The 27,302-nt window shown below is 33.1% G+C and overlaps 1 protein-coding gene across 7 annotated transcripts in view; it reads right to left on the bottom strand.

The window, feature by feature from the left end:
* Positions 1-27,302, bottom strand: part of VPS8 (VPS8 subunit of CORVET complex) — a 230,538-nt gene that overhangs the window by 130,695 nt on the left and 72,541 nt on the right. For all 7 annotated transcript variants that reach the window (XM_016159713.2, XM_016159714.2, XM_016159708.2 and 4 more), the window contains 4 exons: positions 21,912-21,958; positions 9,304-9,526; positions 6,010-6,099; positions 3,603-3,654 (listed from right to left, as the gene is read on the bottom strand). In XM_016159713.2, coding sequence (XP_016015199.2) covers positions 3,603-3,654; positions 6,010-6,099; positions 9,304-9,526; positions 21,912-21,958 — 412 coding nt within the window. The remainder of the gene's footprint in view (positions 1-3,602; positions 3,655-6,009; positions 6,100-9,303; positions 9,527-21,911; positions 21,959-27,302) is intronic.

The raw sequence follows: 27,302 nt of genomic DNA, 5'->3' as shown, positions 1-27,302 counted from the left end.
TGAGAAATTCACAAATATGTGGAAATTAAACAATATACTTCTAATGAACCAACTGCAAAACAAAAATTAGAAAATGCTTTGAGATGAATGAAAATGAAGACACAATATACCAAAACTTATGGGATGCAGCTAAAGCACTGCTTTGAGGGATATTTGTAACCATAAACATCTATCTTAAAATATTTCAAATCAAGAACCTAAACTTCCACCTCAAGAAACTAAAAAAAAAAAAAAAAAAAAACAAAAACAAAAAAGAGCCAATTAAACCCAAAGCAAAATAAATAATAAAAACTAAGCTGAAATAAATGAAAGAGGAAAGAAAAATAAATGATGTCAAAATCAAAATTGGTTCTTCGAAAAGACTAACAAAATTGACAAACCTTTAGCTAGACAGACCAGGGAAAGGAGAGAAGACTCAAGTTACAAGAATCAATAATAAGAGATATCACTACTGAGCTTACAAAACTAAAGTACAAGTGAATACCATAAGCATTATATATTAACAAATTAGATAATGCAGATGAAACAGACAAATTCCTAGAAGTACAAACTACCAAACTTCCTCAAGAAGTAATAGATTACCTGAATACATTTAACAAGCAGAGATTGAACTATAATTTTAAAACTTCCAACAAAGAATATTCCTGGCCCAAATGGCTTCATTAATGAATTCTACCAAACAGTGAAATTAACACCAATCCGTCATAAACTCTTCTGAAAAACAGAACAGAGAACACTTCTCAACACATCCTAGGAGGTTAAGTATACCAAGATATCAAGTATACTTTATAACAAGACCAGAAAAAAATATGAAAAGAAAATATACAGAATACTATCCTTTATGAATACAGACATAAAAATCTTCAGAAAAAAATACTGGCAAACTCAATACAGCATCATGTAAAAAAAAATTATATACCATGACCTAGGGGGATTATCTCAAGAATGCAAGATTGGCTTAACATACAAAATTCAATCTCAATAGACCATATCAAAAAAAAAAAAAAAAAGTCAAAACCTACAAGATTTTCATAGATGCAGGAAAAAAAGGCATTTAATAAAATCAAACTCTTTAATGCTAAAAACACTCAGCTGACTAGGAATAGAAGGAAACTTCCTCAAACTGGAAAGGGCATCTGCAAAAAAATCCCCACAGTTAACAAACATCACATTAAAGGTGAAGGCTGAATGCTTCCCCCTTATATCAAGAAAACATAAGGATGTCCACTCTTGCTTTTTCTGTTCAATGCTGAGGGCAATTAGGGAAGAAAAAAAATAAAAGGAATAGAAAGGAAGAAGTAAAACTATCCTATTTATAGATATGATCTTATATATGTAGAAAATTCTAAAGAACTCATTTTAAAAATTAGAATAAATGAATTTAATAAAAATGCAGGAGTAAAGACCAATAATAAAAGTTAATTTTTAGACATTAGCAATGAATATTCTGAAATGAAATTTTAAAAACCAATTCCATTTATGAGTATATCGAAATAAATAAAATACTTAGAAATAGATTTAACAAAAGTATTTGACTTGTACACTGAAAACTACAAACATCATTGAAAGAAATTAAACAAGACCTAAAAAAATGAAAAGGTATCCTGTGTTCATGAATTGGAAGACTTAATAATGTTGATAGCAATATTCCCCTAACTGATCTATAGATTCAAAATCTCGGCTGCCTTTCTGTAGTTTGAGAAAGCAAACTGATTTTAAAAGACCAAAACAAATGAAGAAACATATATTCAAAATTAGAAGACTCAGTGATATTAAGATGGCAATGCTCCCAAATTAATCTACAGAGTCAATGCAATCCCAAACAAAATGCTAATAAACTTTTTAAAAGAACTGATTAGCGATTTTAAAGTTCACTAGAAAGGCAAAGAACCTAGACTAGTTAAGCCAATTTTAAAAATAAAGGTACCTGATTTCAAGACTCGCTATTAAGCTACAACAATTAAGGCAATATATTATTGGTATCATATAAACATATAGATCGATGGAATATAATTGCACAGAAAGAGAACCACACTTATATGGTCAATTGATTTTTGAGAAAATCTATTTTTGTCACAATTTTTTTGACAAAAATGTATCAAGGTAATTACATGGAAACAAGACAATCTTTTTGAAAAGTGGTCAGGGAACAATCGATAGCTCTATGGGGAAAAAAGTCCGTCAACCTGATATTGCATTATACATGAAAATTAATTCGAAGTGGATTATAGACTTAAATACAAGTGCTAAAACCCTTAAATTTCTAGAAGAATAATTTACAACATTGAACTGTGTTAAAAATTTCTTAAACAGAACACTAAAAGTCTAAACTACAAAAGAAAAAATGAACAAAATGAACTTCATGAAGATTAAAAACTTTTGTTCTTTGAAAAACATGGTTAAGAAAACAAAAAGGTAAGCTACAGATTAGAATAGAAAGGGGCTTGTATCCAGACTACACAAAGAACTCCTCTGCTGGGGAGTTCACTCACTTGCACCCTTATAACTCAACAATATGAAGTCAAATAATGTCTCCTCCATACCCTCAGAAAAGTGCTAAAGATTTAAAGATAATTTGCGAAAGAAGATATCTGAATGGGCAGCAGGTCATGAAAAGAAGCTCAACATCAGTAACCATCAGGGAAATAAAAATTGATATCACAACGAGATACCATACAGCCAGTAGAACAGCTAAAATTTTTAAGAGATTTAAAAAAGTTGACTGTACCAAGCTCTTGCCAGGATATGAAACAACTGAAACTCTCATTGCTGATGGGAATGCAAAATGGTACTGATATTTTGAAAAATCATACAATAAAGTAAAACATATTTACCATAAAATCTATCCATTCCAATCCTAGATGGCTGCCCAAGAAAAATGAACATATGTGCCCACGCAAAAACTTATTCATAGCTCATGACCAGCGATAGGGCAATATAAGGGATACCTGTGGTAATGAAACTGTTCTGTATTTTGACTTTATCTGTGTGAATATCTGGTTGTGATATTGTGCTTAAGTTTTGCAAGATGTTATCACTGGATAAAGAGTATATAGGATCTCTTGTGTCATTTCTTACAACTGCATATGAACTTCGATTTCCTCATAATAAAAATTTAATTAAAAATAAAAAACAGAGCTCGTTTATAAATGTTGTAGCAGCATTACTTATTAAAGATCCAAACTAGAAGCAACTCAAATGTCCATCAACTGGTAAGTAAACAAATGACAGTGGATCCAATTCTTGAAATACCATTCAGCAAAGGGAATGAAATATTAACACATGCAACAACATGAATGAATCTCAAAAACGGTATGCTAAATGAAAGAAATAAAGCACCAAAAATTACATACTGTATTATTCCATTTACATGAAATGTGAGACAAAGTAAATCACTGATTGACTGAAGGTGGGACTGTGAACTTTTTAGTGTGAAGGAAATAGTTTCTTCGGTAGTTTGATTATGGAGGTGGTTACATAATTTCATACGATTACCAAAATTCACACTGTACATGTAAAATTGGTGAATTTTATATTTAAATAATATCTTAAAATACAGAAAAAAAAAGATAAAGATAAAAAAATTAAGGTTTAGAAAATACCTGTTAGTGTTTTTCCTGCATTCAGAGGAGGAGCAATGACTTTGAAAAGTTTCTGTATGAAAATGAAATAGAAAAAAAATACAATTATTTTTTAAAAAGACTATCTTTAAAAAGATAATCAAGGATCTTACGCTAGTAATCACCTTTCTCTGATGGAATTAGACAGTCAAATGCTACTGAGATTAAGAACCTTTCATGTGAACATGAACTGTTTCTGAAGGATCACTGGTAAACAAGCACTTGTTGTTATATTCCTCACAAAAAGAAATCATTTAATAAATATCAGTTAGATGAAGGTCTTTGTTTAGGTTATAATTTCTAACATAAAATATCCTTAGGTTTCTACAAGTGTTTTATTCTTTAGAACATCATAAGCAAGTAAATGGATTAATGGCCCACCAAAATAATAATGAGGATTCCTTTAAACAGAAAACATTTGAATAATCAGTAGCCATGGAAAAAGAAAACAGTCTAAATTTAAGCAGAGCCTCTGAAAATATGATAACATAAATGGAAAAACTACGCTGGGCTTCCTAGAAGTAGTTTCCTGTTTAGGAGAAGAGGGACCCTTAGCACTGAAAAGTGCAAATGTAACTGTCCATTAGCATCAAGAAGCCCAATAAAGCCAGCCATACTTTCCCATGGAAGCCCTAAATCCTTTCCCACTCCCTCAATGTTTTCTTGAACTAGTATTACCTCTGCCTAATGAGTTACTCATTACTGAGCACTCCCAGTACATGTGTGTGAATACAACGTGCCCTTTCTCCTATTAATCTGTCTGTTGTCAGTTAATCTGCAGGTCTCCCCCAATGACTGGGACCTAAGTTGGTAAGAGGAAGTTTTTCCTCCCAACACAAGGCACTACTTTTACTTCTGAAGCAGCCAAAACTAGAACTAAAGAAAGATCTCAGAAACTATAGTAGTCATCTCAAATGTGAGGACACTTTCACTCTAGAAAATCTAGAAAATTTCAAAAGAAATTAATTTAGACCTCTTTAAGTACTAAACTAACTAAACTTTAAACACTGAAATTTCCTTAAAGGAAGAGAATCATAAAAGAGGAAACACAGAATGCATCTAACCTCCCACTGCTAAAATCTCCAAATGACTATTTAATAACAAATACCAAGCTCCTGCTGAAAACCATTGAACTTGAAAACTACTCTTAACAGAAAACAAGGCAACCTGGATGTTCCATCTGAGATGTACAGGTATAAATGCAAACCAGATTTTGAAGAATAAAAAATCCACACAAAACGATAACACAAACCCAGCAATCATTTTTATCAACATAGAACACATCAGATTAGAATCTGTTTTTAGGAATTATTTTCAGAGAAAGTAAAATTGCATTAATTCTTCCTAATTGTGGTTTAGTCGTTCTGCATGCAGAGAGGCCTTGGACCTCACTGAGGCAGCTGACAACTTTCTCAGGGAAGTACTGGACCTGGGTCAGAGGAAGCAGCTGAGAGGTGTTCAAGTGTAAAGAATGTTTAGTTGACATACAATCAGGGTCAAAAGCAGGTGAATAGGGCTGTGGCTCTTATTTTGGAAACTGACCAAGAGAAGAGAGGTACAACCAAATATAAAGGAGTTTCGAATTAAGAGGGATACTCACCAACCTAAATGTGTTTAAAGCAGACTGAACTATCACGCTGGCTTGATAATACTGGAGATAGTTTTGGATGACCATTTAATATGCAAAAAAGTTGACTGGTTGCCTTCAGCAGATGCCTGGCTCTTTTGAGCCAAGTATTTAGTCGCTGTACTAAGGCAATGGGCTGGCAGGGCACCACATGTTTCCAAAATCCATTATTTTCAGCTATGTCTTCAAATATAAAGCAAGTACCAAGACGGGTATGGGGTTTTTAAATACCCAAATGCTTTTTAGATGTTCTCTTCTAATGTAAGAAGAAATAATTCTAATATAATGAATGCTATAAAATTCTGAGCTTAGAAAAGCAACAAGTCAGCAGTGAAAAAATAACAAACTTCCAATATTTTCAGGACATTCCCCCAGCAGAATATATCTACAAATAGTATTACTCAACAGCACATATTCTACATATAATAATTATATATAGATAATTTTTTATACCTTTTAAAAAAGCTTTTATAATATGAAAAATTCTTAGGATAAAACATAAAGTCTAACAGTCATGCATTAATTTTATCTATTGTACCCTGGGATTTAAATATCTACTTATAAAGATTTTTTTAAAAAAGTAAGTACTGGTAGAAAATATGAAATTAAAGGCTACTTAATAAATTCCCAAATGGGTGAAAGTCTAATAAATCATTAAAAAATTATTGGATGAGAACAGAAACTATTCAAAGCAAATAGAGAACAGGGAAAAAACATTAATAAACAATATTAAATATGTACCCAATTTAGAAAGTATCTTACCTCCATTGGACTAATAAACTCATTCATGCCTCTGTTGTAGACATAGATCATAGCATCATATAGACGATTTTCCCAACACATGAGAACTACCTGTAAAAAGGAAAAGTTGCTTGGTCCATACAATTCAAAAAGTCTAACCAATTATTTTCCTTAAACCTTTAAGAATGGAGATCTTGAATTCTCCTCCTTAATTTTTCTTATTCCTTCTCTGAAAAGAATTGAAGTACTCAAACACAGGCCACGGTAGGAGCTGTTGGAGGTTCATTACTGCTCTTAACAATATGATAGTTACTTTAAACAACCTTCCATCTATTTTTATTTCGTCTCTATTCTTTCCTTTTCTATATACATTTTACCTTCAGTCAATAGTTCATAAATATTTAGTAAACACCTAGATTTGAGTCTTCTCCTAAACATTGGAGATACAGTGATAAATAAAACAAACCCAGACCTAGCATCTACCCTTACAGAACTTCTATTCATCTTGGACACTACTAACTAAAAGAAGGGAAGGCCACAAAATGGTATGAAAGTTAAGACTTGAGGAAGACACTCGATTACACAAATAATTCATTTACAACTGTGATAAGTATTATGAAGGAACCTGACTTGGTCTGGGATATTCAAGTCTCATTCTTGAGGAAGCAATATTTAAGTTAGGACCTAAAGAATGCATGTACGTGAGCCAAAAGCACAGGTAGAAACTAGAGACTCTGCAGCCAGAAGCAGTAAGGAGGATGGTCCTAATGTGGAAAGGAACTTGAAATGTTTAAGAATGGAGAGAAATGAAAGTGAGAAAATATTTAGGAAGAATAATAGAGATGACTTAAATACAGAGTACTTTATATTCTGTTCCTATGAGAGCTATTTATATTACAAGTGAGGAAGAGAGGGCTGGAGTAGAAGAATACAGGTCGACGAAGGAGAATGATAGGGAGTACCATAGAGATAAGAGAAAAGGTGTCATTGGGGTAGTCTTTCTAGAGAAAGGCATGTTGTTGGACCTCTTCTCTTCTCTCACTACCCACCCTCCCTCTCAACCAGTGCCATGATCATACATCTCTTTGCTGATGACTAAAACATTTACAGCTTTGGCCCTAATCTACTCTCTGAATCATATATCCAACCACTTACTTCCTATCGTCACCTGAATGTCTAGTAGCTATCTCAAAATAAAACGTCAAAATAGAATTTGATGTTGTCTCCTAAACGAAACCTACCCCAGTCTTCCAAACTTCTTAAAGGAATCACTACCTTGTTTCTCTAGCCAACAAGTTAGGCATCATCTTTATATCCTCTTTCCACCCCCTTGCATCCAATTCATTAGCAAATCAGTTCTACCTCCAAAACATTTCCAAAATCTGGCGATCTCTCTCCATCTCCCTGTTACCATCTCTGGCCAGGACCGCCCCCTGGGCCAGCTCCTAACTAGTCTCCCACCCCTTGAGCCCCACCCTTCATTCTGCTATCCCTAAAGTAAACCAGAGTGATGTTGTTTTAAACTTTTTAGTGATTTTAGAATAACATGGAAAAATCTGTACCTTGCCCTGAAAGCTCTACCTCTCTCTCTCAATTACATTTCAAATCTATTTGCTTTTTATCTGTTACAGGGTATGTGTGTGTGTGTGCACCTATGTACATGTACATATGACTTTTTTGGCATTGTTACTTCTACCTACAATAATCTCCTCCAAGATCTTTGCATTACTGATTCTTTCTTGTCATTCATATTCCATACTTAGTGTTGCTTTCTTAGAAAGGCTTTTATAATTAGCCGGTCCAAAGTAGACTCTCAATTCTCTCGCTACCTGCTTGCCTGTTTGCTCTTTAACATAACAGTTGTTTTCAGATATTTCTTATTTATTTACTTGTTTATATTTATTGTCAAACTTTTTTGCTAAGCTGTAAGCCATATGAGAGAATAAGCCTTGTCCACGAGGATCACTGAAGCATCCTCAGAGCCTGACACTCAATAAATGCTCTTTGAATTAATGAACAAATGCTATAAAATAATAAAATTTGAAAAATATCAATTGATATAGCAGACATGGAGGTCACTGCTGACTGTGGTGAAAGCAAAGTTGAAGAGTTATTAGGATGCAAACAAAAATGCAAATAGCAACCTACACAAGATGCTTTCAAGAAATCTGGCTGTGTGACTGGGAAGAGTGAACCTAGGGGAACAAGAGGAACAGGACTGATATGGAGGCAAGAAAGACTGAGATTTTTTAAAAACTGTTTTAACATGAAAAAGACTGAAAAATATTTACATAGTATTGAAGAAATGCTAGAAATGTTGGAAAGAGAAGAAATTAGAATTTCTCCTATACTGGTCAATCGGTAAATAAAGCTATATTGATAACATGCTCTTAAATCATCAGACTTATTATTGGACTGTGAAGATTATGCCAAATTACCCCTATAATAGGAAGGCATGTATAAAAAAAAATCTGGCTTTACTTTGCAAATTCACAGCCATTTATAAAGAGCTTCTGGAAAGAATAACCATTTTTCCAAACCCTTCATTTCTATGTAATTTTGCACATTAAAAAAATTTTTTTGTTATTCTATCTAAGTTCTTTTTAAGTTACCCATATTTTAGCCCAATAGGGCTTGGTGCCTTTGTGCCTTTGCAGGAGTAGTATGCTCATTATTAGGACTAATGTGGAACTAAAGAGTTAAACTGTGAAATACCTTAGGCCAGTACACATACTGCTCCTCTTAAGGACTGAAAACTTACTGTGGAGACCTCAGATATACTGGAAGTATATTATCTAACAATGGGCTGGCTGATGACACTGAGACACCCTGCAATATTCTTATACTATTTCAAAACTCGATGTATGAAAATTATCAACGCTGGACTTAGAAACTAAGTTTTGGTTTTTTTTAAAGATATCATACTCTTAAAAGTAAAAATATTTTATTATTTATATGAAAGTACTCATAGTTGAATTCACTTGCAGGATGAAAACTAGTAGTAAACAAGCATTTATTGTCAATAAGCATTTATTGAGCAACTACCCAATATAAACTCTATGATAAGAGTTCTAGGGAATGTCAAAGAAACAGAAAACTGTTGGCTTACGAGAGTTCATAATCTAGCTTTCATTAAAAAACAGTCCTGAGAAATATATTGACAAATACAAGTATATAAAACATCTTACCTAAAGTGCTCAATAAGTAATTGGGGTTTACTTACTGAGGCAGATGGCAGACTGAGGCCTGATCAGTCAAGTAAACATAATAAATAAAAGATTGATGTTTATTCCAGAAGGCAGTCTATAAACTCACCTGTTGAATATCTAAGCTGGTGATATCCATATGTACAATGAGGGCTTCCACATTTTCCATTAACTTTTTATCTTGGAAATGAACAATCAAATCTTTCATTACCTGGGGTGTGATCCCCACCAGTTTATCACTTAAAATATATGGCTCAAGGCACTCCAAAAACACTCCTTTGGCTACTGAATTCTCGCTTAATTTATCATACATCTGGCTAAATAGAAGATCCCTATAACGGAAAGGAAAAAAAAAATTAGGAACATTCCAAACATCCATTAAATTCAGTCTGCTAAGTATTTGATCTTTTTCCTATTTCAATTTACAAGTTTATTAAAAACAGTAGCAATATTTGCAGAGAGCTTTATATTGTGAAAACCTTTTCATATATACTATCTTAATTAATTTTCCCAGTACTTTTTTTACAAATAAGAAACGTTGATTAACTTAAATTATCTGCTGAAAGTCACATAGCTAACAAGTGACAGTCAGAATTTGAACTCCTCTTTCTCACCTAAATCTTGTGCTGAATTTACTATGGGACACATCTTAAAGACAACACTGACGCGGGAGCAGGCAGTATGGTGTGCATGACGACATAGGGACAAAATTTAGAAAGACTATTCACAAGTTATCCTTTTGTCTTTTCTGGTACCTAAATATTCTTAGCTGATCTGCAGAGGCATTTTGCTACTTTATCCAGTTCTTACAATTTGCTTCCCAAAGGGTTTAAGCAGTAATAATTGATGGTAGAAGAAGAAAATGTTCAGTATTTCAAAATATGTCAAAACAATTTTATTGTAGAAACAAAAATGTTTTTAATTAATCTAAATGCCACCATACTTGATAATTATATTTTATGTATTTCATATTCCTTCTGCAGAGTTCATTAATTCTAAATTGCTTTCATGTAACATTATACGGTAAGCATTGTTCTAAGTTACTACCTACTTTTAAAATGGCGATTTTATCTAACTCACAATGTTTCAATATGCTGAAACATCAGAATTTGCTTAACTATTCCTATAGTGTTGGCTATATCACTTATTTCCAGTATTTTAATATTATAAATGATGCCACAATGAACATCTACATATATAGTCTTTCTCATTTAGGGGCCTTAACTCCTTAGTCATTCTACTTTTAGAAATTTATGTCAACCTAAAAGATATGAAATCTTTTTGTAGCACTTGAAATGTATTTCTAAATTAGCTTCAAAAAGTATCACAGTACCAATTTATACTGCCACCGGAAATGTATACCAGTTTCGCCAAACAATTATATTTGTTTTTTTCCTGGATAATTTAATAAGTATAAATTAAATGACATCACTGTTTTTAATTTTGATGACTGGCAAAATTAAATGTTTTCCATGATTCCATTTATGTAGTATATTGCCTATTATCATTCACCAATTCAATCATTCCTTTTTATTAATATAAAAACTGTACTAATTCTCTATACGTTAGTATCATTTATGTACTTTACTAAATGTTTAATCTCATTATATGAGCAACATGTTAACCATGAAAAGTGCTAGATGTTCATCCATAGGTATAGTCTTCATGACAAGTTCCACAAAAAAGGCAAGGAAGATTCTGAAAGGAGTAGAATGGGGTCCTGCCTCATCTGAGGTCCTGAAAGGGGACAGATGATAAACAGACTGGCTGCAACTGCACCAGAATCACATGCCACTTTCCAATAAAGAGTATTTGCAATATCCTGGAGGGGAGAGGGAATCCCTATCCATTAATTTTTTTCTCATATCCACAAATGTAAGTAATTTTTGCATCATTTCACCCTTTGCTTCATATTTATCAGAGTATTTTTCATGTTAGTTTCATTTTAATCCATACTCCATCACATTTTTGTGATTTCCAATTACTAGCCAAGTGAAAGAAACTGAGATTAATGAAGCTTTACTGTAAGAAACAGTAACAAGGTAACTCTAACGCATTTAAAGAAAATGTTATATTTGCTAGTCCTTGCACTCTGTAATGTATTGTTAAAAACAACATGCCAGGGAAGATAATTATATATTTTATTTCAGCATAAAAAGCCCTGGGGAGGAGAATTACAGAGCTAAAAATTCAGTAAACAGAGTGTAAAAGTTGATGAAGAAAGCACTCCTGTGACACACAGCAGCAAACAATGCTGGTAAGAGTGATGGCAAAACTACGAGTTTCTTTCTTAACCAGTCAGAAGCTAGAATAAAGAAGCAAGAAAATAAAATTCAGCAACTCCTATCTATATCCTCTTCCTTGAAATATAAATAAAACAAAATTCTAAGACACGTTCTCATCATTTTGGGAGAATATTTATTAGAACATTAGGGAAGAAAGGAGAAAGAAAAGTATATATGAAAAAAGTTTTCAGGTCTTGTGTTTCTTTCTATATTTAAACATTACACTCCAGAGTGCTGACTTTGTTTACTGGGAAGCCTAACATCCAAATTGCTGTTTAACTTCTAACTTAGCCTCCCTGTAACCAGTATAACAGAAAATCCATTCTGAATAACAGAGGACCATCGAAGAGGTCTGCTTTCTGCATAACTTCACTTTATGTGACCAAAGTATTATTTGGAGTTTATCATTCATAACTTCAAATTGATACAGAAAATGGATAAATTTGTGTGTTATCAATTTTATAATTCAAAAACAAATGTGAAGAATAAAGCTTTGATAATTGCAAACTGAGAGACTGTCTGAGGGAGCAAGAGCATCAATCCTAACACTTGCCATTCTATACGAAACACATAACCAGAACCAAATAAACAAATCCCCACTAGATATAAGTGGCATTTAATAAATCTACGTTGATTTGGGTTGGTCTCTCTATTTACAGAAGTAAAAGTAAAGTTCAAATGAACTTTATGAAATTATGTTCAAAATGCTCTGTTTTCTGATACAAGCATCACAATTTGTAAAGATTTCTTTTAAAAAGGCGTGGCTTAATTGTGGTGAAGGTTGTAAATATACTAAAAATTACTGAATTGTACACTTTAAAAGTATGTGAATTATAGCTGAATATATGTTATAAAATTAAAAAGGAATGGCACCTTTCCCCCCAAGCTCTGATGTTTAAAATTTTAACAGGCAGTTGTCAAGAAAACAGTATTCAAAACATGCAGCTCCTCAACCATGCTTGATAACTGAGATCTTTCTGTTTTTCAAACAATAATCCTGATGTTGAACAACAAGACTTAACGAATACCCTGGCTATCAAAAGACTACATCAGGTTCACTTTGATTTCACAGAAATATTTTTAGTTCATATTTATATATAATTCAAGTAATCTGAATAATGGCTTATCTTTGGATATTTGCTTGTAGTGATCCAAGCTCAAAGTGGTCAAGATCATCCACATACAACACCTATTTTGTTTTTATAACACCTTTATTGAGAAATCATTCACATATAGTAACATTGTACCGATTTTTAAACAATGTTCAAAATTATAATTATAGTGCAAGTAAACTTTGGATCTATTCTTAAAATAAACTGAAATTATGGCTACTGTTGTATAGGCAAAATGACAATCATTAAATGTCCTATTAAAAGCCTTAAGACATATCCTTTGGCTAATACTAAAAAATAATACACACTACTAAATTGAAATGAAATTGTGGAATAGAGACAATATTATAAGAATAAAAGCACACATCTTTAAAAATAATTTCCTGTCATTTCTGATTTTAAAGAATTCATACAGAGACTATAACGCCAAATTTTAACCAAAAAAACCCAACATATTGATCAGTATGCCCTACAGAGAAAAAGAAGAAGTGTGGCTTCTGCCATAATAAAAAGGATTTTACATTATAAAATAATTCTTAAATATGAATGAGAATACATATATACACTAATTAATATCACTGTGGGGTGTGGGGTCCTATGAATTATGATATGGAAATAACAGTGATTATAATGTAACAATTATGGTACTGAGTTAAAATTAATTTCAGAATATGTATTGTATTTATAATTGGATCCACATAAGAAACAGTATAATAAGAGGGCTGACTATGAAAACAATGTACCCAATCGGAAGATATTAATATAAAAAGGAACCTAGAGGCTAGCACTGAGTATCTAAGTGATGGCCCTAGAAGTGAAAGAAGTTACCTGAAATTGACTTAGTCCTAAATTATATTTTGTAAGATATATTTGTGTTATGCACAATCTGAGCATTCCTTAAAGCAATCTTAATGTCACAGATACTTTGCAAATTTGGGAATATAGAAGAGAAAATCCTAGATGTAAATGGAACCAAATGTCAAAGAAGAGAGTAATTTCAACAAGAAAGTGACACAGGTTGTTCCTAACTTTGTGCCTTTCCCATAACAAGAACAACAACTATTCAAGAACAAGACACTACGGAGAGAATTTTAGAACATGGGAATGAGCTTGAAGCACACCCCTGTACCAGAGATTAAGACAGACTGCATTAGAAGGGTAAGAGAAGTGGTTACATGCTGACTGCATTTGCCTTTCCCCCAAGCCAAGGCAGCACCGTGCAGAGAGGTCTTCCCCGAGTCTCTGGTTCCTCCAGTGGAAAAGAAAGACCAGAGGCGACAACTAGCAGCCCCTGTCCTGAGCTTGTGGGTCACTTGAAAAAGCCTTTACTCTGATCCTGCACCACAGGAATCGCAGGAGAATCTGCAAAAATCAACCAATGGGAATCTGGCTGTAACGGAGAAGAGAGGTGGGGCTTGCAAAAACTGGCTGACGGATCTTGACAGATAGAGTTCTTACCTGCAGAGCCCAAGTAGTAATTCTAACCTATGGTTTGGCTCATCTGTAGAACCAAATCAGAGGTGTACTCTGACCAGGGAACTCAGTAGGGTGTATATCTGCCTGATTCAAATCCTCAAATGAAGAGTTTTGCTGACCCTAGAATTCAGTCTGCCCATACCTAGGTAGGGAGGTGAATCACTGCCCCACCCTCTGTGGAGACTATCTTCAGGGCCAATCTGACCAGAAGGGTTGGAGACAACTCATGGAAGCTGTGTGGACCAGGGGAACTCAAGCCCAGAGGCAGGCTGGAAGAGCTGAAAGTTTGCAGAACAAAACCACTGGCCCTGTTTTGTCAGGGAACTTGGGGTATGGATTGGCTTGAGTTAAGATAACATAGAGCTTTACTGGCTTTAGAAATGCTTCTCCTCCTGTGCCCAGGCAGGGACTAATTCATAACCCTGCTCATTGCTGAATACAGCCTTCAGCCTGTCTGACCAGGGAAGCTAACCAGAGCACATGGGAAGTTGTACAGACCTATATACATTGGCTTTAGAAAAGAGCACAGCCCATGGCATCTCATCTGCAGAGCAAAACTGGTGGCTTTATCTGACCAGGAAATCAATACACTCTCTGACTTGATTTGGATTCCCAAATAATGAACTGCATAGGGCCTGAGTCTCACCTTACTCCCTTACCAGGGCAGGAAAACTAATTCATAATCCCAATTACTACCAAATACAGTAATCAGTACTGACCAACTAACAAGCCTGACCAGAGAATCCAGGCAACTGCAGAGTGAATCCTATAGCCTCACTTGAGTAGGAAACCAAAGCAGCAGTCCTACCTAATTGTTCAGCAAGTGGCAAACCTCTTCATCCTTGTCCTCAGAGCATGAACAGTTTACCTCACCCAAGACCAGACCATAATAGCAGGACTCATCTGCCCAAAGATATTATCAGCAGACATACCCAGAAACCCAAACTGATTGGTGAAGAACTGCCTCTGTCAAAACAAACCTGTAAGGTCTAAAAAAGGAGTCCAATTACTCAAATGCACAGATACCAACTTAGGGATCATGAAAAAGCAGGGAAATAAAACACCAACAAAGGAAATTTTAAAAGCTCCAATAACTGACCTCAAAGAAATGGAGATCATGAACTGTTAGACAAAGAATTCAAACCAATCCTTCTAAGAAAGTTTAGTGAACTACAATAAACACAGAAAGACAACTAAGAAAAATTAGGAAAACAATGCACAAACAAAAAGATAAGTTTGACAAGGAAACAGCAACTATTAACAAAAAACGAACAAAAAAAATAGAAATCATAGAGTTGAAAAATACAATAATTTAACTGAAGAATTCAAGAGTTTCAAAAGTAGAATTGACCAAAAGAAGAAAGAATCAGTGTCCTGGAGAACAGGACATTGGAAATAACTCAGTTAGAGGAGCAGGGGGAAAAAAGAATAAAGACTGCCTATGGAAATGATAGGACACAAAAAGAAACAATATTTATATTATGGGAAGTCCAGAAAAAGAAGAGAAACAGAAAGTGTATTTAAAGCAATAATGGTTGAAAACTTCCCCAAACTTGGGGAGAGAAATGGACATCCAGATCCATGAAGCCCAAAAGACACCAAATAGGTTGAACCCAAATAAGACAATACTGAAACAAATAATAATTACATTGTCAAAAGTCAAAGACAAAGAAAGAATTTTAAGAGCAGCAAAAAAAAAAAAAAAAAAAAAAAAAAAAAAAAGAAATAAAGAAAAGAAAAGAAAAGTTACATACGAGAGAACCCCCCATAAGAAATACACCTCTGTTGAATACACCTCTCAACAGAAACTTGGTAGGCCACGAGAGAATGGGATAACACATTCAAAATACTGAAAGAAAGCAATTGTCAAACTATAATTCACTTTAGATAATGTCCCTGGTCATCCACATGATTTAGAACATCCAAATGTAAAAGTTGTATATTTGTTACCAAATAAAACTTTCTTGATCCAACTTTTAGATCAAGGCATTATTTCCACTTTTAAGATTAAATACATTAAATGGAGTTTTAAGGATATTTTTAATAAACTTGAAGATAATCAATGAATGACCTACAGAACTCTGGAATAAATATACAATTTTAAGTTGTAGCAAGAATATTGCTTTAGCGTGAGTAATATAAAGCTCTCAACTTTAAATGCTTGCTGGGAAGCAAGAAGGCCAGAAGTGGTTGTATCAGGGAATATGGTTCCAACAACTGAAGAGGGATTAACTGACGTTATTAATTTATTAAATAAATTTCAAGAAGAAGTCTCTGACAATCTGAATGGAGATGATATTAAAGAATTACTGGTTGACTACGAATTAACTGATAATCAATTCAATTAATATCTGAAGTCCATCCTGCTGATGAATACAGCAGTGACCTTAAACCAGTTTCATTCACAGCAGAAAATATTACAAAGCTCTTCAATTGGCCACAAAACTTGAAACTGCAATTCTAGATATTGATCTAGAATTGATCATCAAATGAGCTTTAAAATTTTGAAAAGATTTTTTTAATGTTGTAGTGAATATCAAAGAATTTATGAAAACTTAGTGAAAGATGAGGTTGGAAGATCATCCAAAAACATAAACATAAAAAATGAAACTAAAGTAGTACTTTCAAATATTTTAAGCAATAAAGATAGTGACTTTGCGTCAATTAAAAAGAGAAGGTTGATTGCTTTGGATTACAGTACAGACATCAACAGTGAATAAAATGTATTTTGGTTTTTCTGAATTTTCATTAGCATTTTATGAGAAAATATGTGAAATAAATATTTTTATGATTTATATTGGCCTATTTCTTTAGTATTTTTTTTCCATACTGGTAGACTCTTTTTACATGATTTTCTTCAATGTGAAAAAAAAGAAAAAAAGACACGTGAAACAGATAATCCACATAAACCCAAGAATGGGTGTAATTATGTGCCCCACAATGGAGCACCTAAATATATAAAGCAAAAACTAACAGGGCTAAAAGGAGAAATAAACGGTAACACAATAATAGTTTGGTTACTGTTTTTAATACCCCACTCTCAACAATGGATAGATCGTCCAGACAAGAGAATCAATAAGTAAACACTATTTTTGAACAACGCTATAGATCAAATATACTTAAATGTACAGAATGGTCTATCCAACAACAGAATATGCATCCTTCTCAAGTGCACATGAAACACTTTCTAGGATAGACCAACTATTAAAGCCACAAAACAAGACAGCAAATTCAAGAAAATTGAAATTATACCAAGTATCTTCCCTGACCATACTGAAACTAAAAATCAATAACAAGAGGAAAATTATGAAATTTATGAACATGTAAAACTTAAACAAAACTTTCCTGAACCACCAATGGGTCAAAAAATAAAAGGGAAAACAAAAACTTTTCTTGAGACAAAAGAAAATGGAAATACAACAATATCAGAACTTGTGTGATACAGGAAAAATAATTCTAAGAGGGATGTTTGTAGCAATAAACATCTACATTGAGAAGAAAGATTCTAAACAAACAACCTAACTCTACATCTTAAAGTAGAAAAAGAACAATTTGAGCCCAAAGTTAGCAGAAAAAAAGAAAATAATAAAGTTTTGACCAGATATAAGTGAAATATATAACAGAAAAACCATAGAAAAGATTAACCACACTAAGAGTTGGTTCTTTGAAAAGAGACACAAAGCTGACATACCCTTAGCTATACTAACCAAAAGAGAAATAACCAAAATTAACAAAATTATAAATGAAATGATTTCTGACACCACAGAAATCAAAAGGCTCACAAGAAGCTACTATGAACAACTATATGCAAACAAACCAGATAACCTAGAGGAAATGGAAAAATTCTTAGAAACATACAACTTACAAAGACTGAATCAGGAGGAAATAGAAAATCTAAATAGACCAATTACTAGTAGGGAGATTAAATCAGTAATCAAAATTCCCCCAATGAAGAAAAGTCCAAGACCAGACGGCTTCACTCATGAATTTTACCCAACATTTAAATAAAAATTAACACCAATTCTTCTCAAATTGTTCCAAAAAACTGAAGAGGAAACACTCCCAAAGTCATTTTATGAGGCCAGCATTATCCAGATACCAAAACCAGAAAAGGACACAAGGGGGGGGGGGGGGAAAACAAGCAGACCATCATCCCTGATGAGTATAGATGCAAAAAGCCTCAATAAAATACTAGCAAGCTAAATTCAACAGCACATGAACATAACGGAATGATCAAGTGGGATTTATCCCTAGGATGCAAGGATAGTTTACCATATGCAAATCAATCAATGCGATATATTGCAACAGAATAAAGAAAGTATGATTATCTCAATAGACACAGGAAAAAAAATTGACAAAATTCAACATCTATTCATGATAAAAATTCGTAACAAATTAGGCATAGAAGAAACATCTCAACATAACACAGGCCATATATGACAAGCCCACAGCTAAAATCATATACTCAGTGGTGAAAGGCTGAAAGCTTTTGCTCGAATCAGGAACAAGACAGGTGTGCCCATTCTCACCACTTCTATTCAACATAGCACTAGTAGTCCTAGCTAGAAAATTCGGTCAAGAAAAAGAAATAAAAGATATCAGAATTAGAAAGAAGTAAAATTGTCTCTATTTGCAGATGACATGATTCTATATATTGAATATCCTAAGGACTCAACCAAAAATTACCCTTAGGTCTAATCAATGAATTAATGAATTTAGTAAAGTTGCAGAATACAAAACATACAAAAATCAGTAGGCACTTTATACATACAATAGTAACAAATTTTCTGAAAAACAAAAACAATGAATTACTTAGGAATAAATTTAACTAAGGAAGTGAAAGATCTATTTTCGTGGATTGGAAGAATTAACATTGCTAAAATGTCAATATTACCAAAAGCCATTTATAAATTCAATGCAATCCCTATCAAGATTACAATGGCATTTTTTACAAAAGTAGAAAAGCATTCCTAAGATTCATTTGGAACAGCAAAGAGCCCAAAAAGCCAAAAAATCCTAAGAGGAGGTGGGAGGGGGGAAGCAGGAGGCATCATACTTCCTGATTTCAAGCTATTATTATAAAGCTATATACATCAAATAACATGATATTGCCATAAAAGCAGACTAAGCCAATGAAACAGAATAGAAAGCCCAGAAATAAACCAAAGCACATACAGTCGACTAATAGTTGACAAAGGGTCTAAAAATAGTCAATGGAGAAAAGACAATCTTTTCAAAAAATGGTGCTGGGATAATTGAATATTCACATGTAAAAGAATGAAACAACCCATACCTTATACCACTCACAAAAATTAAAATCAAAATGGACTAAAGGCTTACAAGCAAGACTAACACCATGAACCTCCTAGAAGAAAACATAGGAATAAAGCTTTTGGAAGTCTTGGTAATAATTTTTTGGATATGACATCAAAAGCACAAGCAACAAACCAAAAATAAACAAGTGGGTCTACGTCAAACTAAAAAGCTTCTACGCAGTGAAGGAAACCATCAGCAAAGAAAAAAGACAACCTACACCGTGGTAAAAAAATATTTGTAAGCCAAATGTCTGATAAGGGGTTGATACCAAAAATACATAAAGAACTCACATAACTCAAAACCGAAACAGCAACTAACCCAATTAAAAAATGGGTAAAGATCCTGAACAGTCATGTCTCCAAAGAAGATATACAAAAGGCTAACAGGTACATGAAACAATGCTAACCATCACTAGTCATTAGGGAAATGCCATTTAAAACCACAACGAATAACCACCTCATGTTTGTTCGAATGGTCATCATCAAAAGGACAAGAGAGAACAAATGGTGGCATGGATGTGGAGAAAAGAAACACTAGTGCATTGTTGGTGGGGTTGTAAATTGGTACAGCCACTATGGAAAACACTGCAAGGACCCTCGAAAAATTAAAAATAGAACTACCATATGATACCGCAATTCCAATTCTGGGAATATATCCAAAGGAAACGAAAACGCTAACTTGAAAGGATATCTGCACCCCCATGTTCAAGTAGCATTATTTATAATAACCAAGACATGGTAACAACCTAACTGTCCATCAACAGATAAATGGATAATGAAGTCATCTCACACACACACACATACACACACACACACACTGAAATATTATTCAGCCATAAAAAATGAGGAAATCCTACCATTTGCAACAACATAGATGGACCTTGAAGGCATTATGCTAAGTGAAATTAAGTCAGAGAAAGAAAAATACTGTATGATCTCACTTATATGTGGACTCCAAAACAACAACAACAACACAACAACAACAACAAAACAACAAAACTAGGAAAAGAGATCAAATTTGTGGTTACCCGAGGCGGAGGGTTGCAGGGTTCCAGGGGGAATTGAAAAAAAGAGGTTATAAGATAAGTTATAAGATAAGTAAGTACTAGGGACGTAATATACAATGTACATAGTGACTGCAGATGACTATAGCTAACACTGCTGTTCAGGGAGAAAGACACCATACTGAAATGAAGCTACATTTTTTATATGAACATATCTGGGAATAACACAAAATATTTCTTAAAGAAAGAACCCATTTTTCTTTTTCCTTATATAATCCTTCATCTTAAAACTGCTAGGGCCACTTTAACTTCATTTGATATCATTTATAATTATCTTGATTTGAAGATTTGGGTTGATTCCAGTGCTAATTAGTATTAGAAACATCTCTACTACAACTTAAATTTCCTCACCTGAAAATGAAGATAAAATTATCTCTCTTACACTATAATTATGAGGATTAAATGAAATATGGAAAGCTGATCTGTAAACTATTGAGGCTATTTTTAAAAATACACTGCTGTATGATACATAGGAAAGTTAAGAGAGGAAGCAGATGCTATATAGCTCTTTATGACTTAATCAAAGGTCCGACATGGTAAATAACTGCCCTCTTGATGAACTTTACTGACACTTTCAAAGTATGATCCAACCTTTTATGATTCAGGTAACCTGAAAACATCTAAATTCATGAGTCAAGTCAATGCTGTATAGAATTTTAGGAGTATCTGTACCAGGTCCTCACATTTATTCTCCACCATCAGAAAGTGGTATAAGATAGCAGTAGTTAAGAACAAGAGCCCAGGATCTAGACTGCCTGTATTGGAATCTCACCTCTGAACCTCTAAAGAAGTGTCAGTAAGTTCTGGCAAGTTATTTAATGGTTTCCTGCCTCTAGAAGCTCCTATGTAAAATGAAGATAATAATACCTACTTCACAGTAATAAAATTAAATAAATTTTTATAAAAATTAGATAAATTAATATAAAAGGCTTAGAATAATACCTGGCCTGTAGGAGCTGTTAATATAAATGTGAAAAATCTGTGAGCCAGGTTGGTTAATTTATAGTTACTATTTAAACCAATAAAGCCTAATCAAGAGTTTATTTACAATGATTTCTTTTCAATGAAAAGGCTGTGTAAATCAACACTGAAGAAGCATAATAATCTTTTTTTGGCTGGTGTGAAATACTGTTTTAGTGATGGTTCATGAAAGAATATATATACAGTACAGTACATTTTTACTTTTAAGATGCTTAAGTAGTATTGCTCTTTTGTTAGCTATATTCTTTGTCTCCATTATCCTGCTACACGAATATATAGATGATAAACCTAGAGTATCTATATTTATTTCTAAAACTTAATTTTATTAGATAAATGGACTGTAAATTGTGAAAGAATCAACTTTCTGTAAATTAAATTTTTTTAAAACCTATCCGGTCAAATGCATACAATCAATAAATTATAATATAAGCAAGAGGCAACTTGGGTTCAAAATAATTGACTCTGACAAGCAATGTATACTCACTTTCGCTGTAGCAGAAGGCAGTAATCAACTATGACAGGCACCATATCCTGTAGAGAAACCATAAAAAAAGCATTAGCACCATATCTTTGTTTGTTGGCCCACTGGTTAGACACAACACATAATGATAGTGGTCTGCTTAAGATATCGTTAGATTGTTGGGAGAATGTAACTTTATACCATATTTTTGGTAAACAATTTGGCATGATGTGTTAAAAGTCTTAAAAATGTGAAAACACTTTCACACGTAATTTTATCTGGAAATTTATCCTAAATACTTTAAAGAAAAAAAAATTATAATGTATTAAAGTGTTCACTGTAGCTCTGTACAGAAGCAGAAGGAGGAGGAGAGGAGGAAGAAACAAATTAAATATACAGCATGGGAAAACAGTTAATTAAATTCACTATTTAAGTAAAATATTGTGTAGATATTACAAGTTTATAATGATATTACAATAAACATTAAAAATATATATTTATCTCACAACTTTATAAAGAAAATTTGTAAAGTAAAATAAAACAATAAAATACATCAAATTGATAATAGGACATAGTTGGTCCTATTGGTGGCTCAGGTGATTAAGGTTATCCATATTTTGTCACAATCCTCTAAACCAGCTATTTTAAAGTCGATTTAACGTCTCAGCTTTGTAATATCTTGATTACTTTAAATTCATAATGTATAGATAGACTCATATCAAGTGAAGAGCAATTCATAATTTTGGTCTTTTTAAAGAGAAACAGTTTAAGGGAGAAATAGTTCATTATGACTGAAAATTCTCATGTAACCAAGCATCAGATTTCAGCAGTACTCTCTTATTTTCTGCTTGCTACAGAGAAATGGTTTCCTTTAAAAAAAAAAAAAATCCTAGTTGACATGGGTTACTGGCAGAAAAAAATCCCATCAGGAGGAAGAAGTTACTATGTGAAGAAAATACTACACGTACCACTGGTTTGACAAGAAGAACAAAACTGAGGAACATTTATTATTTGAGAGAGAAACATGAGAAAAGGACCTACTAATCTGAAAGGATTATAGAACTATCCCTGACCCATCCATCTGCTTCCGTTAGTCATCAATATTCTTCATGTCTATATTTAAAATCTTAGCTTCTTCAAAAACAGGAACGAAAATCAAACATTTGAAAAGTGTTAAAGCTAAAGTCTCAACCCTAAATGAGAATATAGTGCACCAGATAACCTGGGGTGGGAAAATCTCCCTAGAAACACTGGGGAAAATTTCATAAACATTCTCTAAAATACACAGCTGAGCCCCCAAGGAAGTTTAGAGAAATAACAGCGTCTAAAAGTGAAACGGGAACTGAAAACCTGAGATGTCACTGAGACTGTCCTATAAATTTGTTGGTCACATAACAGCTTATGTTTTAGTGCCAGAAAGAAGCTGAGGTCTTTAGACCCTTGTAACATGAGGAATTGAAGAAAACATCTGCCTAATACCAGAATTCTTAAAAAGCTGCATCTTTGTTAAAAGAAACTAGAAAAAAAAATCTGCCTATAGGCAAAGAAAGATGACAAGAAAGGTTGTCTGTCTGAACCTGGACTTAGTGGCAGTTAATTTGTACTCTCTCAGTATCCATAATCAAGATCCCGCCTGCAGGTGGATTTGGGATTTGAATTCCCACTATCTCCCTCGTATGGGAACAATCAAGATACAGAAATGAATACAAAAATGCTCCTGAAAAAGGATACTCTTGAGGCATCTGAAAGAAACAAATTCGGAATCTGTCCAGAGACAGTGCTTAACACAGGCAAAATAAGTCCTACTGATAAAACACCAGTAAAAATGTGCTCAAAATAAAAATTTAAAACATCTCATAAAACAATGCACATGAGTGAACATCAGCAGAAACTACAAATAGCAGGTGTAAACTGCTACAACTTGATATATAATTATCAGGTAGAAGTTATTAAAGTATATCTATAATTATTAAAGATATAAAGTAAAAATTAAGTGCCTAGCCTAGTACTAAGAATATACTATAGGGATAATGGAGGGTGAAACCATTAGATTCATACCTTTAGATCACTGTGGTGATTTTATGACAGGGTATGGAAAACCCACTACTGAATATAGAAGGCTACTTACAGTAGTCAAAGAAATAGGGAACTAAACCAGGGTAGTGATAGTAGGTATAAAACGCAGCAAACGAAATTAAGAAATATTTATATAAAGTAAAACTGTAGAGTTTGGTGACAACTTGGTTATGCATTGGAAGGTACGGGAAGGAGTCTATAATAACTTCCAAATTTCTAATTTAAGTGATGGTTGAATGAGGATGTCATAAAATAAGAGATATGAGAGGTGTTAGAAGGAAGAAGGTAAGAGTAGTCCTGGGTATGGTAGATTTAAGGAATATGTTTAGTTAGATGTTGAATAATAAGAAATTGGATATAATAATCTGAAACATCTGACTTAGAGTTATAGATTTCTAAGTCACGAGAGGAAACAATGTATATGAATAAGACTGCCAGTGGTAGGTAAGAGATAAAAATCAGTGGACAGTGGAGTAAATCACGAGGAAAACCAATATTTATGATGTGGTCAGAAGATGGAAAGAAAATCCAACTCAGGAATAGTCACAGAGATTTAAAAATCAGAAGAATACACAGTCACAGATATCTACAGCATATATAATTTCAAAACGGAGTGATTATGACTGATTAATACCACATTGAAGATGACTAAAATATTGAAAGTGTTAATTGGATTTAGCAATTAAGATATCATTGGTATGTTTAGTAAAAAGGTGCTTTTCTTAATTAGATAGTAAGTACAGTGATGTGTGAGGGGGAGAAGAGGTGAAAGTAAAGAGGGAGGAGACTAGAGGGAGAGAGAGAGAGGAGAGTGGAAAGAGGAAGGGAGACAAATAGAAAATACCAACATATGCATAACGGAAATCAGTGAATAAGGAAACTAAAACAATGTAACAATGAATAGTTCAAGATATAATTCAAGAAAATTTTCCTGATATAAAAAAGACTTAAATCTACATATTGAAAGAGTACATCATAAGCCAGAAAAAAAATAGCCTAGAATGTTTACATGGAGACTCAATGCAGTAAAGTTACTGGATTCCGATAATTATGAAATAGCTAGGAAAAGAGATCAATTTTGAAAAGGAAAAAATATATATAGCCAGCCACAGATTTTGCCGTGGAGGCATTCAATGCCAGAGCAATATTTTCAATATCCTTAAGGAAATTTTTCAACATAAAAGCTAGAGACCAACAATTTGAAGAGGCAACAACTCAAAGAACATTGTTCTCATGAACCTTTCTTAAAAAACTGCTTCCATAACCAAGAAATGACCAATGAAATTATAGCAAAAGCACTGGTGATGAGCATGAATTATATTCAACTATAAAAATAAGCCTAAAATACACTTTGACAATGAGAAAAGATTTACATTAAAAAAAATTGGAAAGAGAAAGAGAAAATAAGGTGGGAGACAGAAAAAAAATCTTTGGCTTCATCTATAAACTGGCAGTCAAAGATATACTTTAAAGCTCACAAGTAAAATTGGAACTAGAAGCATGTTTAACACTATAAAAATAAATACTAAGATAATGGTTAAAATCTCGTAATGGATGAGGAGTTGAGAAAGAAGAAAAAAAAGACATGCTTATTTTTATCATAGCAAGGAACAATGTCAAAGGAAATAGAGAATCGAGGGCACTATATAATATATAATTATAAAGGCATTCATTGGAATAAATGTACATTCCTAAATATTAGTACATGCACAAATAAAAAATAGAGTACGTGGTAAAAGCCCTTCTTAAAAAAAAAAAATATTTGGCTTAACTCACTTGAGATTTTCAGACTGAAATCTGAAAAAAGCAAAAATCTGAAATGTCAAAAAGCAAACTCCCAGTGCTATTATGGACTAAAAAAGGGCTCTATAATAAATCTAACTGAAAGTAACCTCATGGGGTATTCTGATTATAAATTCCTAACTGGGCAGGTCATGGTGGGTAGTCACACCCCAGGCTTTACAAGGTTTATCTTTACCTTAAGCAAGCCCTATCCATTGTTTTTGCACATCCATGTTAACACACTATTGAAATGCCTTTTTGAAGCCCTTGGAAGTGTAAACGCCCTCAAGAGAGCACATAATCTTGTTAACTACCCTGTCATCCAGTCATAGAGATTTCCTCACCTTGCTTTCTCCCACCTTTATGCAATCTTCTCTCAATTCCAAATGTATAAAAGAAACTGCAAAACTGTCCTCTGAATGCTTGAAATACTTCCTGGCATGTCAGTCTGAGTCAAACTAACTCAAATAAACTCTTATAAAAATTCTCTACAGGTTCAGACATTTCTGACATTGACACTATGTCATAAACAAGAAACAAATACAAATACAAAATGATCCAGAAAGATTGAAAATAGATAAGCAAAAGTACACCATGCAAAAGAGAAAATCAGAGACTGTGATCTTTCTATCAGCTAAAGTAGAATTCAGGCTAAATGGGCAATAAATTAAAAAGTCATAAAAGATAAATTTCGTATTTCTATATGCCAAATTTCTACTAAATTATATAATGCTAACACTCATAAAGCAGAAGATGGGAGGAAAATGCAAAAAAGAGCACTATTAACAGGGCACTTTATTTTTCACAGTCCAGGAGAAATTGGTTGGACAAAAATAGGCAACGGTTTAGAATATAATTTCTAAAATCTGATTGATAATAAACTATTTTCTGTGAAAACACACCAAGCACTACATTTTGAGTGCTCACGGAACACTGATGAAAACTGGCCATATATTGAGCCACAAAAAAAAATCTAAATAAACTCCAAAAAGTAGAATTAGTATATAAAACATTATCTGATCACAACCCAAAAACCCTAGAAAATAATCATGTATCAGAAAATAAGATTCTTTCCACTTAAAAGAATAAAAACTTTCTCTAAAACTCTTCAGAGAAGGAATACCAATCAAGGTTGAAGATTAGATATAAAGACAATAATGAAAGTAACACATACTTAATTGACAGTCTTAAATAAGCCTATAAATTGACATTTTTAGAACACTCCATCCAACAGCAAGAGAATATATTTTTTTCCCCAAGCATAGTGAACACTTACTAAATTATATATTTTAGGCCATTGAACAAGTTTTAAATTTAAAAAGATTCAAGTCATACAAAGTATGTTCTCTGACCACAATAGAATTAAATTAGAAATTAAAAAAAAACAAAATGACAGAGATGACATAACTATAGATTCTTCAGTTATAAAAAGGGTACTGAAATGTCATAAACAACTTTTGCCAATAAATTTGACAATTTAGATAAAATGTCCAAAGTTCTTTAAACACAAAATATACCAAAGCTTACTCAAGATGAAATAGATAATACATTAAAGAA

Source organism: Rousettus aegyptiacus, unplaced genomic scaffold (assembly GCF_014176215.1).
Source record: "Rousettus aegyptiacus isolate mRouAeg1 unplaced genomic scaffold, mRouAeg1.p scaffold_m13_p_4, whole genome shotgun sequence".
In the NCBI taxonomy this organism is placed as follows: Eukaryota; Metazoa; Chordata; class Mammalia; order Chiroptera; family Pteropodidae; genus Rousettus; species Rousettus aegyptiacus.
Note: the sequence above shows the minus strand (reverse complement) of the source record. Positions and strands in the feature narration are given on the sequence as shown.